Source organism: Camelus bactrianus, chromosome 13 (genome assembly GCF_048773025.1).
Source record: "Camelus bactrianus isolate YW-2024 breed Bactrian camel chromosome 13, ASM4877302v1, whole genome shotgun sequence".
NCBI lineage: Eukaryota > Metazoa > Chordata > Mammalia > Artiodactyla > Camelidae > Camelus > Camelus bactrianus.
The window spans coordinates 8,043,041-8,059,743 of NC_133551.1; the positions used below are offsets into that span (position 1 = coordinate 8,043,041).

The window sequence follows — 16,703 nt, forward strand, 5'->3', positions numbered from 1 at the left end:
CGTTACTTTCTGAGCATGGCTCTGCTTTCACAAAAAGGGCTGCATTGTCACTAGAGAAGACACTGTGGAATTTCCTTTAAAAACTGAAAATAGACTTAACTCATGATCCAGCCTTCCCACTCCCGGGCATATGTCAGAAGAAAACTCTAATTCAAAAAGTCACATGCACCTCAATGCTCAGAGCAGCACTATTTATAATAGCCAGGACATGGCAAAAACGCAAATGTCCGTCGACAGCTGACTAGATAAAGATGTAGTAGTATATTTATACAAAGGAATACTACTCAACCATTAAGGAGAACAAAATAATGTCATTTGCAGCAACATAGATGGATGTAGAGATAGTCATTCTAAGTGAAGTAAGCCAGAAAAAGAGAAGAATGCCATATAATATCACTTATATGTGGAATCTAAAAAAAGACACAAGTGAACTTAACTACAAAAGTGAAACAGACCCACAGACATAGAGAAACAAACTTACGGTTACCAGGGAGAGAAGGGGATGGGAAGGGATAAATATGGTAATTGGAAAAGTGTCCCTCTTGGAGAGTTATGGAAATGTTAGCTATCTTGATTGCGATGATGGTTTTCTGGGTGTAGACATCTATCAAATTCATCAAATAATACATGTGAAATATGTGTAATTTACTATACAGGAATCGTACCACAATAAATATGCCTGTAAAAAAAAAAAACAAGAAAATATTGGCGGCATTGTGTCCTACGTTTTTATGTGTCTTTAGTGAGTGGGTCTTCAATTTTCCGGTCTGCCATATTTTCTGAACCAGAAGTGCCCTCCTTCCCTTTTCTTTGATAAACTGTCAGTGGGTGGCATTTATTCCCGTGGCTTCAACTGCTCTCTGTCCACTGATTAACTGTCAAATCTTTTCCAGCAAGGACATTTCATTTCAGTCCCAGAAATATACTTATAATTGACAAGTAGACATTCCCACTTGTTTAGCCCATAAAAATCTCAAGCTCTGTGTGTTTGAATTTACACTCGCTCAGAACTAGGTTTACTTCTTCAAACAATGGCATGTCTACTTGTCAATTATAAGTATATTTCTGGGACTGAAATGAAATGTCCTTGCTGGAAAAGATTTGACAGTTAATCAGTGGACAGAGAGCAGTTGAAGCCACGGGAATAAATGCCACCCACTGACAGTTTATCAAAGAAAAGGGAAGGAGGGCACTTCTGGTTCAGAAAATATGGCAGACCGGAAAATTGAAGACCCACTCACTAAAGACACATAAAAACGTAGGACACAATGCCGCCAATATTTTCTTGTTTTTTTTTTTTACAGGCATATTTATTGTGGTACGATTCCTGTATAGTAAATTACACATATTTCACATGTATTATTTGATGAATTTGATAGATGTCTACACCCAGAAAACCATCATCGCAATCAAGATAGCTAACATTTCCATAACTCTCCAAGAGGGACACTTTTCCAATTACCATATTTATCCCTTCCCATCCCCTTCTCTCCCTGGTAACCGTAAGTTTGTTTCTCTATGTCTGTGGGTCTGTTTCACTTTTGTAGTTAAGTTCACTTGTGTCTTTTTTTAGATTCCACATATAAGTGATATTATATGGCATTCTTCTCTTTTTCTGGCTTACTTCACTTAGAATGACTATCTCTACATCCATCTATGTTGCTGCAAATGACATTATTTTGTTCTCCTTAATGGTTGAGTAGTATTCCTTTGTATAAATATACTACTACATCTTTATCTAGTCAGCTGTCGACGGACATTTGCGTTTTTGCCATGTCCTGGCTATTATAAATAGTGCTGCTCTGAGCATTGAGGTGCATGTGACTTTTTGAATTAGAGTTTTCTTCTGACATATGCCCGGGAGTGGGAAGGCTGGATCATGAGTTAAGTCTATTTTCAGTTTTTAAAGGAAATTCCACAGTGTCTTCTCTAGTGACAATGCAGCCCTTTTTGTGAAAGCAGAGCCATGCTCAGAAAGTAACGGGTATTTCTAGGGGCCAGATATGAAGCACAGTGAGTGTGGCCTGTTCAAAAATCAAAGGACAGTCTGCCAGGGCTGGAGGAGAGTGACAAGGGAAGTGTGGTACAGGTAGGTTTCAGACCACATGGGGACCTGACAGGCTGGGATAAGGAGCCTGGACTTCTAGTCATCCCTTGGTAACCATGGGGCACTGGTTCCAGGACTCCCCCCTGAAGTCAACATCCATGGATGCTGACGCCTCTTGTATAAAATGGCATAGGACTTGCATGGAACTTATGTGCACCCTCCCATGTACTTTATCTATATCTTCAAATCATCTCTGGATTACTCACTGTATCTAATACAACATGAATGCTATGTAAGTAGTTGTCAATGATGGCAAATTCAAGTGTTGCTTTTTGAAACTGTTTTTTCACGAATATTTTCAAACCACAGTTAGTTGAATCTGCTGGATAGGGAGCCCCTAGATACGGAGAACCCCCAAGCTCTTCCTTTCCACCTCCTAAATTTCCACTACAAGCACTGAAGGGGTCCAAACATAGAAGAGCGCCATGTACCTGCTGGAAACCCTGAGGAATTCCTTCAGCTTATGTAGCACAGGAGAGAAAGTATAGGGACATCTAGTGGGAAAGGACGGCCTGCCTGGAGAGGAAGGAGGAAAGACCGCAGTGGAAGCCAGCTCGCACCCTACTGGAGCTAGCTGATAGCAGTGAGGGACGCCGAGGAACTGGGGACACGTCACGTGGGGGGCGATCCTGGCCGCCAGATGCAGGGTTCGCATAGCTGGGGCCCAGTTTGCAAGATCAAAATAACAAGGGGGGAGAGGGGCTGCCTCAGTCCCGGGATCCTGACAACGGCCACAGCGCCGTGACCCCAGCTATTGCGGCTCCCCTAGTAAGCCAGAAAAAGGAAACTCTGAGCCAAGATATTGCAGATTCCACCGCAGCCACACGGATAACTAGATCTCTAAGCTGACAAAATGTAACCACCAGAAACAGGAATCTTTCCTTTTCTCTTCATTTGGACCTTTGGACAGGGAGCCACACATCTCTGACGGGAACCACCTTTAATCCGATAGAGAGCTCACTTTTTCAGGAATAAGCATGGAGCAAAAGAGTGGGGTGATGGTTTAAAGTGGAAGTCAAAGCGGAAGCCCGTCTGAGAAATGGTAAAAACATGCATCTCAGTGAATCCGAGTTATGGCGAAAAGAAGGGGGAAGGTTAAGTAAATCTCTATCCACCAGAAAAGACTAGCCAGTCATAAAAAGACAGCAATTTAAATCAAGAAAACTTTTTTGTTTTTTTGGTGATGAAAAACAATGCCATATTTTAAAACAAGGCTTGGGCCATCAACAACACCCTGAGAGTTGTTGAGGAGGAGAACATAAAGCTTCATATAGACATGAAAGTGTTCCAAGTCCACTTCTCGAAAAAACTTAGCCAATCATGTGTCCAGTTGATTTGAAAATCCCGATAAGTAAATAACTCAAAAGTGGGAAAGACATGGTATTAAATAGTGGTAGTGAGCAATGAAATCCAGGAAGTTTATAGCTATATTTCATTGTTAATATAACAAACTGGAAGCAACTGTCTAAACATAGTAACTGGAGGACACATACACACACACACACACACACACACACACACACACACACACACACGCACACACACAATCTGGAAGAGCAGAGAGGTAAAATATGCTAAATTTATCATTATTGAGGAACAGGATCTAATAGGTTATTTCAGTTTTGATAGTGTTATAGGAATACTGGTCCAATTACATATAAAGTTATGAACTTAGAGATGATTTATAAAAATTTAGAGAGAATTTTCATTAAAAGGCAATATAGCTTCCAAATCATTGAAGAGAAAATTAACAATAAAAAAATTAATCAATCCAGCTAATATGGAGTAACAGAGACCATATTTACCACCCTAAAATAAACCACAAAATGGATACAATATATGAAGCAATGATTTTTAAGAGAGGTGAAAACGATCATCCACTAGGACCCTGTCCTGCCACCACTATACCGAGGCTGCTAGGCCTCCTACTGCCATCACCAATAATGTCCACCAAGAGGTGACATTTCCTTCCTCTGCTCCTACTGCAGAGCCAGTCCTGAGCAGTCCTTTTGCAGGTTTTGGCAGGCAGCTCCCAGAAGTGCTCTCGTGGACCTTGGTCCCTTTTGGCCACCAGCAAAGGGATCAAGGATGAGCAGTGAGCCTCTTTACTCATCCAAGACCTAGGAACCTATCTAATTTCTGAGCAGGGCTTCACTCTTCTCTGCTGTCTGGTACTCTCTGCCCGGCTTCCCGTGTCCCGTTTGGGCAGCCTGCACGCTGGCCACAGCCCATCAGAATCTGTTCCCCCGCCAAGAGGCAACGCGTGATCTTGAGTAGGGCTCCAGGCCTCTGGAGCAGCGTGGCTTGGACTGCGTCCTGGCCCTGGGTGCGCGAGCTCCATGTCCTTGGTTGAGTCAGTTAACATCTCTAAGCTAAGTTTCTTCATCAGTAAAATGAAGACATATCAATATGGAAAAATAAAGTCAGAATCGGGGGGGAATAAATTTCTAGTGACTGAAGATTTTTTTAATTTTGAATTATACAGCAAAAGACATCATACAAATTTTACTACTTCATAATTCTAAAGGACAGCTTCTACTGTTAATACTAATGCATGCACATACACACAAACACACGTGCAGATGCACTGACTCTGGCCCACATACATTCCCTACACACAGACGTACATGGACTCATGTACCACACACACACATAGCATACACACAACCACACACATCCCCAGGCGCGTGCGCGCACAGCCACACACACACTCACAGTCATGTACCACACAATTCCCCAGGTGCGTGCGTGCGCACACACACGTCATACACACCTTTGGCGTTATTCTAAATCAATTTACAATTGAGGGTCTCAGTGTCCATTGTTTTATCCGCTCAGAAGATCCTGACTTCGGACTGTGAAGCAGGAGCCCCTCCTCTCTGGAGATGGTCTTTGCCACTTACAGTCTCAGTAGAGCCAACATAAATGCTCTGGACCCTTGGAAGTGCAGGGCCAGAGCATACCTGGGAGCTCACATTCTATATATCTAAACATTTTAAGTGCAGTAGGTTCTAAAGTCCTGCCTTTACAAATATACATTCATTATAAGGGGGAAGGCCAGGTTCAAAATTAGAACAACCAGACTCAGGGGAGTCCTGCAAAGAAAGTGAGTGTGTGGGGAGAGCTGATTCCCAGACTCTGATCACTAGCCTGACCCTTTTCTTCCCAATGCTGGGTCCATCCCTTGCCATAAGTGGCCTTGGATGTGCACAGGGGGACACTCAGATTTCACGTCCGGGCTCTGCCTATAACCTCCATGCAAACAGCTGCCCTTTGGCCTCTCTGTGAGTCCTGGGAATCTGAACTCCGGGGAGAGCCGGTGCAGGCACTAGAAATGGGTCAGGGGCTGCTGAGGCAGGGCATTCGGCGTCCTGGGTTTCTAGAGCATGGGATGGAGCCAATGACCATGTCCCCTTGGCCTTGCTGACTCCACCCGATGGAGGGCGTGGCCAGAGGAAGTGTCAGGGCCAGGGGAACCTTCTGCAGTGCAGGACCCAGGGCAGCGGGGGGCCCGGGTCTAAGGAGAGAAGCCCTAAGGAAAAGTCTGTGGAGGCTGTAAGGTACCTTCATTCCCATTAATTAAATAAAACAAAAGCTTACCACAGGCGTGCGGGGGAAGGGTTTTGTTATAACAAGGGAAGGCACTTGCCAAGGTCTGGCCATAGAGGGCTGCTGGGTTTGCCAGGTTGAAGAGGAACCGAGAGGCCGTTTGCCTCCCCTGGGTCTAGACACTGCTTGAATTCTTCCAGGTGACACTTAAATGCAGTGAGACATGGAACTCTCTAAAGTTGTTAAAATATTCATGGTGAGCCATTCAACTCTCTCCTCATTCTTGGCTACGAAAGCACGATAAACACAGGTGGGAATCTCATCAGCCTGTTGGTTGGTTCACTGTCCATCTGGTGCCCCCTCTTGTAGGAGCCTTTATCACATCACCCAGGGCTGACCCATCTCAGGATCACAGCTGATTTTCCACAGGTGGCACCACTTGCTGGTGACATGAAGGAACCATGTTAGCCACCTCCCAAACTCTGAGGCTTCTCCTGGGAGGAGCCTGCAGACACCCAGTCCAGCCTCTGCACAATGATGCTCCCCAGTGTCACTCCCGGCTTGCTGCCCTGGCCTCTAGCTCTGGCCAGAACCTCGCTGAATTGTCGATAGATGTCCCCCATGCACCACGTCTAAGCTTGGGGTCCAGAGGTGACCATGGTTCTTATTTTCTTCCCATCGATGGACTGTTTGATCTTCATGTAATCGTGTTGGCAGGAAGGCCAGTACCACCCTCTTGAGGCCTCCCCGAGCCGCCTCTGTCTATAACTGTCCTAGCGCCCCAGGGGATCAGGTCTGAAGCCTGGCACTCAGACACGAGGATGACAGCTGGAGAGACAGGAATCCACTCCTGCTGTGGCTTCTGCTGAGGCTCGATGTGGCCATACAAATGGATCCCACAGGCCCTGACTTCACTTGACTCGCTGCAGGGATGCTCCCACACTGCCCCGTTCCCCCCCAGAGACAGAGGGCTTTCTGCTTGTTCCCGAAGGCCCCACCCCCGAGGGGGCACTGGGTCCAGTGGAGCGTCCAGCCTGGTTCCCCGCCAGCCCTTAGGGCTTTGGTGGGGCCTGGAACATCAACTACCCTCCCCTTAGGGGCCCGTTTGTCCTTTCCAGCCAACAGACCTAGGTCATAAGCACTTTAACTCACCTGAGGGTGTTTTCCTCACTTCAGGGGCAGTGAGGACGGGGCTTCTTCACACTCCAAGTGCCCCAGGTCTGGATGCAGACAGTCTGGCTCTCCCCCGAGTCCTGCAGTTCCCGGCCACACCTGCTGCTGGTCACAGTCTGTGCTGTGTTCTCTTCCAGGACAAGGGGTGCACTCTGACCCCCGCCCCGCCCCCACCAGCGGTGGCAGAGGCGGCGGACAGGCAGGTGAGCTGGGGCCTGAGACCGTGCCCGCAGGTCAGTGCCCCAGAGGCCGCTGGTGACTAGAGGGGCCACGGGGCAGAAGGCAGCATGGGATGGGAGGAGGAGGAAGGTTCAGGATAAGGAGATGAAAGGGGGAACGGACAGCACTGTGAGGGCCTCGGCCATGAAAGGGAAGAGAAATCACAGTGACAGCTGGAGCGGTGTCGGCGTTAAAAGCTGCGGGCTGTTTTTTTTAATTTTATTAATTACCAATATATATTGACAGATTTCTTATTTTATTAAAGATTATGTTCCATGTCATATAACAGGATAGAGTATGTTATTATTTATTAAATAATACATAATAGAAGATATACTAGCATATTATCTTCTGTTTATTTATTAGCAGATAGTATATAATACATATGTAGGTGTTTATACACATAATATATAATTCATGCATCTATATAATATATAACCCATAACAAATAATGTAAGATTATGATTAATATATAATATAACAAGATTACATAACAATAATTATGTAATATTACCCATTGTATGTCTTGGTTCATGACACATTCTCATCTTAGGTGCCTGTCAGAGGTATTTATGTATTAAAATTAATATTATAAGACACAGTTATGAACCTATCACCCAGCATCATAACAGGAATATTGACAGTGACATACTGTGTCCGCTTTCCCTATCCTGCTCTTGGCCTTTTCTCACAGGAAGTAACCAGCATCCTGAATCCTGGCTTACCCTTGCCTTGTGTTACTTTCACACACACAACATTTAAGATCAGTTAAAACAAATGAACTGCAGGTACATGCAATGAAGTGGATGAATCACACACTCCATGTTAAATTGAAAAAGTAACCCCTAGAAGGTAGCCGATAGTGTGCTATGCTTTTAACTGTGTATACATATGTCAACTAAACTCACTGAATTAAGAACAACTACAGCTAGAGTCCAGGTGGGAGAGGGACAGATAAAAGGTGAGGTGAGCAGGTTTGCTGCAGGTGAGCGAGTTCCTTTCCAGTGACATGTCATTCTCTCTGAAGCAGGAGGCAAGGCCATCTGCTGGGAGTCAGGGAAGAGACAGAGGGAAGGTTAGAGGTGTGCAGAGAGCAGAGAATGTTGACACCACTGAGTGATAAGTGGGGAAATGTGCTCACTAGAGAAATCCTGGAGGATTGCCTGGCAGCGGCAACATGGTGGGCATTGATTTGTAGTCTTGGAAATCTGTGCTGGGAGAGCCTGCTGCCTGCAGGCTCAGAACAAGTAGAGCTGGGTGAACCGAGATGGAAGTCGGCCTGGTGAGGAACTGAAAAGGTCAAGGCTCAAGGGGGTTTTGTCTGTCATAAAGAGAGTGCTGACTGTGGATGCAGAGCTGGAAGGTGGGGAAGTGGAAGTAAGAGGAACGTGGACAGGCAGGAAAGCAGAGGAGTCAGCGCATGATGCCCCAGTGAGGGTGAAGGAGGGCCAGGGAGGCTGGTGGAGAAGAAGATGGACGGCTAGAGGTGGGCACTTAAAGGAGAGAGGCTGGACCTTGGGTGGAGACACGCCCGGGTATGAGCCCGGGGGTAGGGTGAATGGGGGGTGGCTGGCTCAGGCTGACAGAGAAGAAGACCCTACAATGACCATACTGGGTGGTGGAAGGAGAATGAACTTTGACGTCTTGATGGTAGGAGGCGAGGCAATACAGAGCTGGTGGTCCAGGTGCTCCTGACTGAGGCAGATGAGCAGGGAGGCCAGGGTGGCAGGCACTGCTAGGAAAGGATCTGGGTTTTCCATGTGCTCCCACGAGGGGAGGAGCAATCATCTGAAGGTGGAAAGTGAGCACAAGGAGGCCAACCCAGGCTCCTGATCAAACGGGGGTTGTGAAGGTGCAAAGCGTCAACTCCAGTGATGGTGGCCCAGGAAGCAGGGACCACGGGTGAAGTGAGGGGGCACTCAGAGAAGAGAGGGAGAAGAGTCTTCTGGGTGTAGGGGGAAGAGAGGCCCCAGGACAAAGGAGCACAGAGGCACAGTGATGAGGATGGACTGGCTCTATGGTGACACTGCAGGGATGGCTGGATCTTTGTCCTGAGGGCTTAGGTTGGGGGGACTACTGGCCTCATGAGGATCCCCCTCTCAGCAGCCTGGACAGAGGCTCTCGCTCCTGAGAGCTGTGTGGCCACCACTGTTCCCGGAGGGGCTCTGCCTCCATCTTCTCTTATCAGACTTTCCTGCCCAGCTCCCGACCGCCAGCGAGGGAGCCTGGGCCTCGCAGCTGTTTGCCGTGGAGGGACACAGGCTCCTCGGAGGAGCAGGCGGATCTTACTTTGCTCCGTAACCCAGGGCCTAGCAAAGCGCCAGCCCATGTGTGGGCCATGTAGGGGCTCGGATACTTACTATACTAACTCAAAGCAGTAGAATTGCAGAGCTGGAGGAAGTGACCACTGAGCTCACAGAGTTCACTGCCCACACCCCCATTCTACAGATGAGGAATCAGAGACCAAGCAGTGAAGCAGCCTTGGCCAAGGTCACGCTGCTCGTAAATGCTGGCCTGTGTCGGGCATGCCAAGTGATGAGCTGCAGTGAAGGGGCTGAGAGGGGTCTCTGGGTCCAGAGAGCTCGGGTTCAAGTCCCAGCTCTGCCATTTATTAGCCGTGTGACTAATGAATGTCCTTACCTTTAAAGTGGAACTCATAGTGGTGCCAACTCATTGGGTTGTCATGAACACAGCGTTCCTGGAACAGCAGGACAGAGTTCTGTAAGGGTTTGCTGTTGCTTTGGTTATGATTATTATCACCAAGTGAACCCTGAAATGAAGAACAAAGGCAGCAAGAATTTTTATTTTAAAGGAGTTTCAAATCCTCTGATGAATGCTTCATTTCATCTATTCAAGTTTTCATTTGACCCTTATTAACAACTACACAATGGATGACTTTTGAGGCAATCTTGCTTCATGTCTTTAATTCTCACTAACGACACAGGCTATTTAACAGGCAGCAGTTTCTTTTCCAGGAAGAGGGACAAAAAGTTAAAAATGACTCAGTGCCTCTCGGTCCCCAGTGAGTTGGTTGTGACCTGTCAACCCAGCTTTGGGGAAGTGCCTGCTCCCCCTGGGCCCACTGAGCTGCCCCGCAGCCTCCAAGGGGTGCCGTACCCCCACACGAATCCAGTCTCTTGGTTCCTATCTTTGCTTCAGATCCCTCAAGGACTGCCCATGCCCCAGGGCCCCATCTGCCCCACCAGCCTTGGCTGCTGGACTCCAGGACACCATCCTGGGTCTCAACCATCCCCTGTTCCTATGACCGCCCCACTACTCTACATTTTGTCCTTCAAGTGTGGGCTTCTGTGGCTCGCCACACAGCAGGGGTCTCCCCGTCCTCCACCTTGGGTAACTGCATCGTCCTGCACGGTGCCTAGGGAACCCGTGTGGAGGCAGGAAGAATACAGAACAACAGGTGCTCAGAGGGGCTGCCTTTCCCACTGCAGGGGCCCTAGAGAGCTTTCTCCCAGCTGGTTATTCACAGGCGCTGAAGCTGTGGAATCTCGATCTCACCAATTTAAAGGGCATCATCACTAATTACAAAAGCAATCATTTCTTCAGTAGCAAAAGGAGAAAAGACTTTGTGTTCCCCACCTCCAACTGTTTTCCTCCACCTTCAGATGTTTCTCATCTCTGGGCAAGGGTAGAATGCAACTCACAGAATATTATTTTTCAATGTCTTTTCCCACTCTGAAGATTGCTTTCCCAGAACCGATGAAGGCTAGAATGGTTTAGCTTCCCTGGACTGAGGATTCAGAGGCCTGGGGGGAAGGGGGGAGGGGGAGGGGAGATAACTCAGCAATATTGAACCTAACAGAGACATTAAAAAGTTCTATTCTAAACAGAAAGGAAGCAGGATGCTATAGAAACAGGAAAACCATAGTTGGAAATGCAATAACGAGTTGCAAGAGAATAAACATAAAGATGTAAAAATGAAAAAGGACATCAAAATAAAAAGAGTTGGGAATGGGAGAGGGGAGCAAGAAAATGTAGATTTTTTTCTTTCTTTTTTTTCTTCGTTATTCTTAGGATGTGTTGGAGCCTACGTGATTATCAGTCTAAAGGAAATAGATATAGTAATGGGCTGATATATTTGAAGAATAAGGTAACCACAAATCAAAAGCATACAATAGAGTCGCAAAAAAACCAAAAAGAAACAAACTCAAAATGGCTTAAAGACTTAAATATTACACACGACACTATAAACTTCTCACAAGAAAACATAGGCAAAACATTATTTGACATACATCTCAGCAATGTTTTCGTAGGGCAATCTAAGCAACCCAAGCAACAGAAATAAAAGCCAAAATAAATAAATGAGACCTAATTAAACTTATAAACTTTTGCACAGCAATAGAAACCATAAGTAAAACTAAAAGACAACCTATGGAATGGGAGAAAATATTTGCAAAAGATGAGACTGACCATGGCTTAATTTCTAGACTATATAAATAGTCCATACAACTTAATAAGAAAAAAATAAACAACCAAATCCAAAAATGGGCAGAACAACTAAACAAGCAATTCTCCAATGAAGACACACAGATGGCCAATAGGCATATAAAAAATGCTTAATATCGTTCAATTATCAGAGAAATGCAACTCAAAACTACAATGTTATCATCTCACACCAGTCAGAATGGCCATCATTCAAAAGTCCACAAACCATAAATGCCGGAGAGGCTGTGGAGGAAAGGAAACCCTCCTACATTGTTGGTGGGAATGTAGTTTGTTGCAGCCACTGTGGAAAACAGTATGGAGATTCCTCAAAAGACAAAAAAAAAAAAAAAAAAAAAAAAGGCTTATCACCTAATCCAGCAATCCCACTCCTGGGCATATAACCAGAGGGAACCTTCATTCCAAAAGATATCTGCACCCCAATTTTCACAGGAGCACTGTTTACAATGGCCAAGACATAGAAGCAACCTAAACATTCACTGACAGATGACTGGATAAAGATGCGGTATTTAGATATAACAGAATATTACTCAGTCATAACAAAGAAGGAAATAAGGCCATTTACAGCAACATGGATGGAACTGGAGATTATCTCACTAAGTGAAATAAGTTAGACAAAGACAAGTATCATATGATATCATTTATATGTGGAATTTTTAAAAAAATGATACAAATGGACTTATCTATAAAACAAAAAACAGACTCACAGACTTATAAAACAAACTTAGGAGTTTGGGATTAACAGACACAAATTACTATATGTAAAACAGACAAACGACAAGGATTCACTGTAGAACACAGGGAAGAATATTCAGTATCTTGCAACCTATAATGGAAAAGAACCTGAAAAAGAATAGACTATGTATATGTACAACTGAATCACTATGCTGCATACCTGAAACTAACAAAACAGCTGTATAACTGAAACTAACAAAACATTGTAAATCAAACACATTTCAATTTAAAAAAAATTGATAAGCTCTAAATACCTTTATTCAAAGAAAATCTTGAACTCTTCCCTCTTACAAAATTTAAAATGGGTAGCTTGAGCAGGACCAAATTATACTGGATGGGCAGTTACATATCTTCTCCAGCACGTGGCCCATGCTACACACACATCGTGTTTTCCTACAGGTAAGAACAGCCCTGACTGCACAGCGAGCGACTCTTTCTGGGACAAGGGCCTCTGTGGCAGTGGCCTCCTTGTCACCGCTGCATCTCACCAGGAGGCCAGGGTTTTCAGAGGGGAGGGGACATAGAGCTCATACACTTCAAATTGACTTCCCGAAAAAACTATGGAAAAACCAAATTCACCTGCAGTGTAGGAAACATGAGCAGGGCCCCTAAGCAGACCGACAAGCCCAAAGTAAGATGGCCCGATGTTCAGATCGGAACCAGAACAAAGACCACCTGGCCCCAGTTAAATGACCACCACCTCACCTGCAACGAACTGCTCGTACTCAATGTCAGGGATGTTTCTGTTGAGACTTGGGAGGTCAAAGGAGTCGGACCAGGGATCGGGGCTCTGCCAGTGGTAGAGGTGGCCCCAAGGGAATAGCACCAGTACCGGCTCCTCCATCTTCAGCAGGGTCTTCAGGAGGAAGGCAATGTGGATGCAGACGTTCCTAAGGAGGTTGAAGCCCTCTGGAGGGTTGAAGTCACACAGAAGGTACCTGGCTGGGAGCAAAGGAGAGCGGGTCTTCAGGGCCAGGCCTCTGCACAGGAATCCCGGCTTAGATAGAACAGATACAACGGGAATCCCTGCACAGCCCATGGCCTAGACTCCAGACACATTCAGCAGCTTCTGGTTTGTAAAGTGGAGGCACTGCCCACCCATCTCCATGTGGCCAATTACTTCAAGTCCGGGAGCAGTTGCGGAAGACATCTTGGCATCCGTCTAACACCACTAAGCACCCGACTAGCATCTGAGCACCCGTTCTCCAGGGGCTCTCAAACTTCTTGTTCTACAGAACCCTATACACTCTTAACAATTACTGAGAACTCCAAAAGGCTGCTATTTATGTGAGTTTAATCTATCACTATTTCCTGTGTTAGAAGTTAAATAAGAAGTTAGAGAAAGTGTATGAATTCACTTAAAAATATTAACAATCTACTGTATGTTACCATTAATACTCTTAAACAAAATATATTTCTATTTTTCAAAAGAAAAATCATTAGTGAGAAGAATAGCAGTGATTTTAATTTCTGCAAATCTCTTTTGGACTGGTGAGAGCTGAATTCTCCTATCTGCCTCTGCATTCCCTGTTTTGTGATATCGCAGGCCAGGTTTTCCCTGGAAAACCCCGCAGGAACTCGGGAGAGCAAGAGTGTGCAAAAGGCAGGTGACATCCCGGCGTTTCTATGAAAATGGTCTTGCACCTCAGGGGCCTTGGATACACTTTGATAACTGTTGCCCTATCCAAGGCGAGACTCTTCTACACAAGAGCCAGGCAAGGGTCCTGGATTCTGTAATGAGTTACCGCCAAAACACCCCTCCCTTCTCTGTGTGTTTCTCACAAGCTCCATTACTGCAGATGAGGATGTAATCCTCAACTGGGGCCTCTAATCCCAGAAGACTGCTAACTTCAAGAGGGAGGGTCCCATCTACCATCCCTACACCCCGCATAGTTTATTTTGAGTCAAGCCCTAGATAACTGCTTATCGGCACTGACCCTTGTGTCTTTTTCCTGAGGTTGACTGAAGGAACCAACATCTGGATGGAACTGAAATTTCCCTGCAGATAAACAAGGCTGATAAGCCACCCCATTCCAACATCTGATTCTGGGGCTCTTCAAAACCCGGGTAAGGCCCCGCTTCATCTAAGATGGGTCCTCCGCCTGCCCTTCCCGGGGGGTTCTGGGAGGCCGCGGCCACCAAGGGCGACCCAGACTCGCGGCCCCAGCCCCATTGCCTGAGGGGGAGGAAAGCTTGAGGCTGTGCCCAAGCCCTGCCCCGCCCCGCCCCAACACGCTCCCCGGCACCACAGCCCTCCCCGGCCACCGCCCCAACCCCGATCCCACCCCGGTTCATGTCCGCCGGCCCCGCCGACGGCGCGGACGTACGTTTACCGTCTGTGGGACGCCGCCCCAGACAGGATGTCGGCCGCCGACTGACCAGGCCAGAACTAGTCGCCCGGCCGAGCAAGCCGCCATCCCCAGCAGCAAGCACCGCCATGGTCCCGGGCAGCTGCACACTTCCGGAGCCCGCTACCCGCCCCAGAAGCGCACGCCGGCCCGCGCAGAGCGTGGCGCCTGTAACCATGGCAACTCCGCGGGACCCTCCCCTAGCGCTTGCGTCGTGCGTCCTCCCGAGTCTAGTTGTGCGAGGGCAGAACTTGCGGAGCCAATGGGAGCCAGGGCGCAGCCAGGACGGGGGTGGGGGGAGGCTTATGGGACAGCTGGGCGGGGCCGGGGAGGGCAGGGCCGCCCGGAAGTCCTGACCTGCAGGTGGCGCCGGCCGGAGGCCTGGGCGTTGCTGCCACCAGTGGGCGGGGCAGCGGGGCAGCGGGGCGGGGGCACCCTCACCTGTCCGTGTGTGGGGATCAGCCTGGGCTCCGTGGCCTCCGCTTGCACCGGACGTGGACCCAGGCTACCGGTGGGCAAGATAGAGGACTGAGCCCAGGCACGCACGGCTGGCCAGGTAGGGCACCTGAAGTGCAGATCCGCCAGGCCCGCTGCCGGCCTTGAATACGCGCTGCTAGGCAGTTTCCAAGAAGACGGGATCTGTCATAAGAGGGGAGGTAGGGCTTGGGTACCAGATGTCGGGTTGGGTGCAGTCTCACAGGAGAGCCACGGTGAGAGGGCGCAGAGCGGCCCCTGTGTTGGCGGGGCTAAGAGTTTGGGGTATAGGGTCGGGGTGGTGTGTGCCTTTCTCTGTGGTCTCCTCACTCCAGAGCAAGGGGCTCTGCTTCCCCCCTCCCCTCACTGCACTCCCTGCCTTCCCCAGCACCACCTGGGGTGTGGTCATGTCGAGGCAGGGAAGGCCCAGGGAAGGGGCTCATTCAGGGGCAGGGGCCACTCTGCAGGGATGCTGGACCTGACAGCAATGCAGTGCTTCGGAACTCCCCTGGGCTGGGTTTCTAACCAGTGGGATGGAAGGGCCTTTCCTTCCTGGGGTGCATTTGGGGGAACTAGATACGTCATGAATGTCAGCCCTGAAAATGGAGGCTGTGCTACATCCATTCTTGGAAAGAAAAATCAGGCCCTTCCAGCCCAGGTGACTCAGAAAGTCAGTCAGCAATGTTCGGGGTCCCCAGTTTAGGCTTTCAAATAGAGCTGAGCGGCTCAGGAGGCCAGATCCCTGTCCGTGGCTCCAGGAGTAGGCTTTCTGCTGGGGGACAGGATCCTCACAAACACCTGTGTCTTTGTGGGTCACTCCCCTCTGACAAGCTGGGAGGCAGGGTGCAGTTGTGGGAAATCGTGTTTCCATGAGGAGAGGGCCACCAAGTGGTGGGGGCACAGGAGACAGTGAGAAAGAGTCCCGCAGCCTTTCTGGAATCAAAAAACTGGCAAATGTGAAAAAGTGCATAATTTGTTTTATTGAACAGGCTGCTTATGTACGTTTGGAGGGCCAGGTTCAAGGACTCTGCATCCCTCCAGGACAATAGCCTCAAGAGAAGAACAGACAGAGCAGGAAGAGATGTGGGGTTTCTCCCAGGAATGAGGCAGAACAGGGATTTCTGCAGATTTGCAAGGAGACCCCGACCGCTGAGCACCGGGTTACAACCCCACGTGACCCTTGTCGTGTTTGGCTTGGGCTCTGGGTCTGGCCTGATCATGTATTCTTCCAGCTGAGTTCCAGAAATTCAGAGGGTAGACTTAGAGAGGCTGCGTTTGGAACCCGGTGTGGAGACGGAGGGTCCTTTATCCTGAGTCCCCTCAGCCTAATCACTGTAGCTGAGTTCCAACACCACCCAGGCCCCCAGGGTGGCCGTGGAGGGAGAGCAAGCCTGGCAGGTGACCCAGGGGTCCCACTGCTGTGCCCCTCCCTTATCTTTGTTCCCTTTCACCCCGGAAGGTGTGATTGTCTCATGTCATGGTGACAAGCCATCTCTCTTCTCTGTCAGGTGGGATCCCCACCCCCGCTCAGCCTTCTTTCTGCATGGATGCTGAAGGACCAGGCTCACTTGAAGTTCTGAGTTTGAGCAGTAAGGTGGAAACAAAGAAGCCAATGGAAACAAAGAAACAAGTCATTG

The 16,703-nt window shown here is 48.1% G+C and overlaps 2 protein-coding genes across 24 annotated transcripts in view; one reads left to right on the forward strand and one right to left on the reverse strand.

Moving 5' to 3' along the window:
* Positions 1-6,960: 6,960 nt before the first annotated feature.
* LOC141579550 (GDP-fucose protein O-fucosyltransferase 2-like) lies at positions 6,961-14,864 on the reverse strand. Of its 13 annotated transcripts, none has more exons than XM_074376026.1 (5): positions 14,572-14,844; positions 12,950-13,186; positions 10,711-10,812; positions 9,689-9,746; positions 6,967-8,091 (listed from the first exon to the last, which is right to left on the reverse strand). In XM_074376026.1, the coding sequence occupies exons 1-3, from the start codon at positions 14,768-14,770 to the stop codon at positions 10,805-10,807; spliced, it is 444 nt and encodes a 147-aa protein (XP_074232127.1). In that variant the 5' UTR covers positions 14,771-14,844; the 3' UTR covers positions 6,967-8,091; positions 9,689-9,746; positions 10,711-10,804. The 13 variants fall into 13 exon arrangements, with proteins under 13 accessions (XP_074232118.1, XP_074232127.1, XP_074232117.1 ...); XM_074376025.1 differs by having other exon boundaries at positions 6,975-8,091; positions 9,689-9,818; XM_074376023.1 differs by having other exon boundaries at positions 6,990-8,091; positions 9,689-9,818; positions 10,646-10,812; positions 14,572-14,843.
* A 118-nt stretch (positions 14,865-14,982) lies between these two features.
* Positions 14,983-16,703, forward strand: part of LOC141579551 (uncharacterized) — a 139,538-nt gene continuing 137,817 nt past the window's right edge. For all 11 annotated transcript variants that reach the window (XM_074376034.1, XM_074376028.1, XM_074376027.1 and 8 more), the window contains exons 1-2: positions 14,983-15,148; positions 16,575-16,660. The gene's annotated coding sequence lies outside the window, so the exon portion shown is untranslated. The remainder of the gene's footprint in view (positions 15,149-16,574; positions 16,661-16,703) is intronic.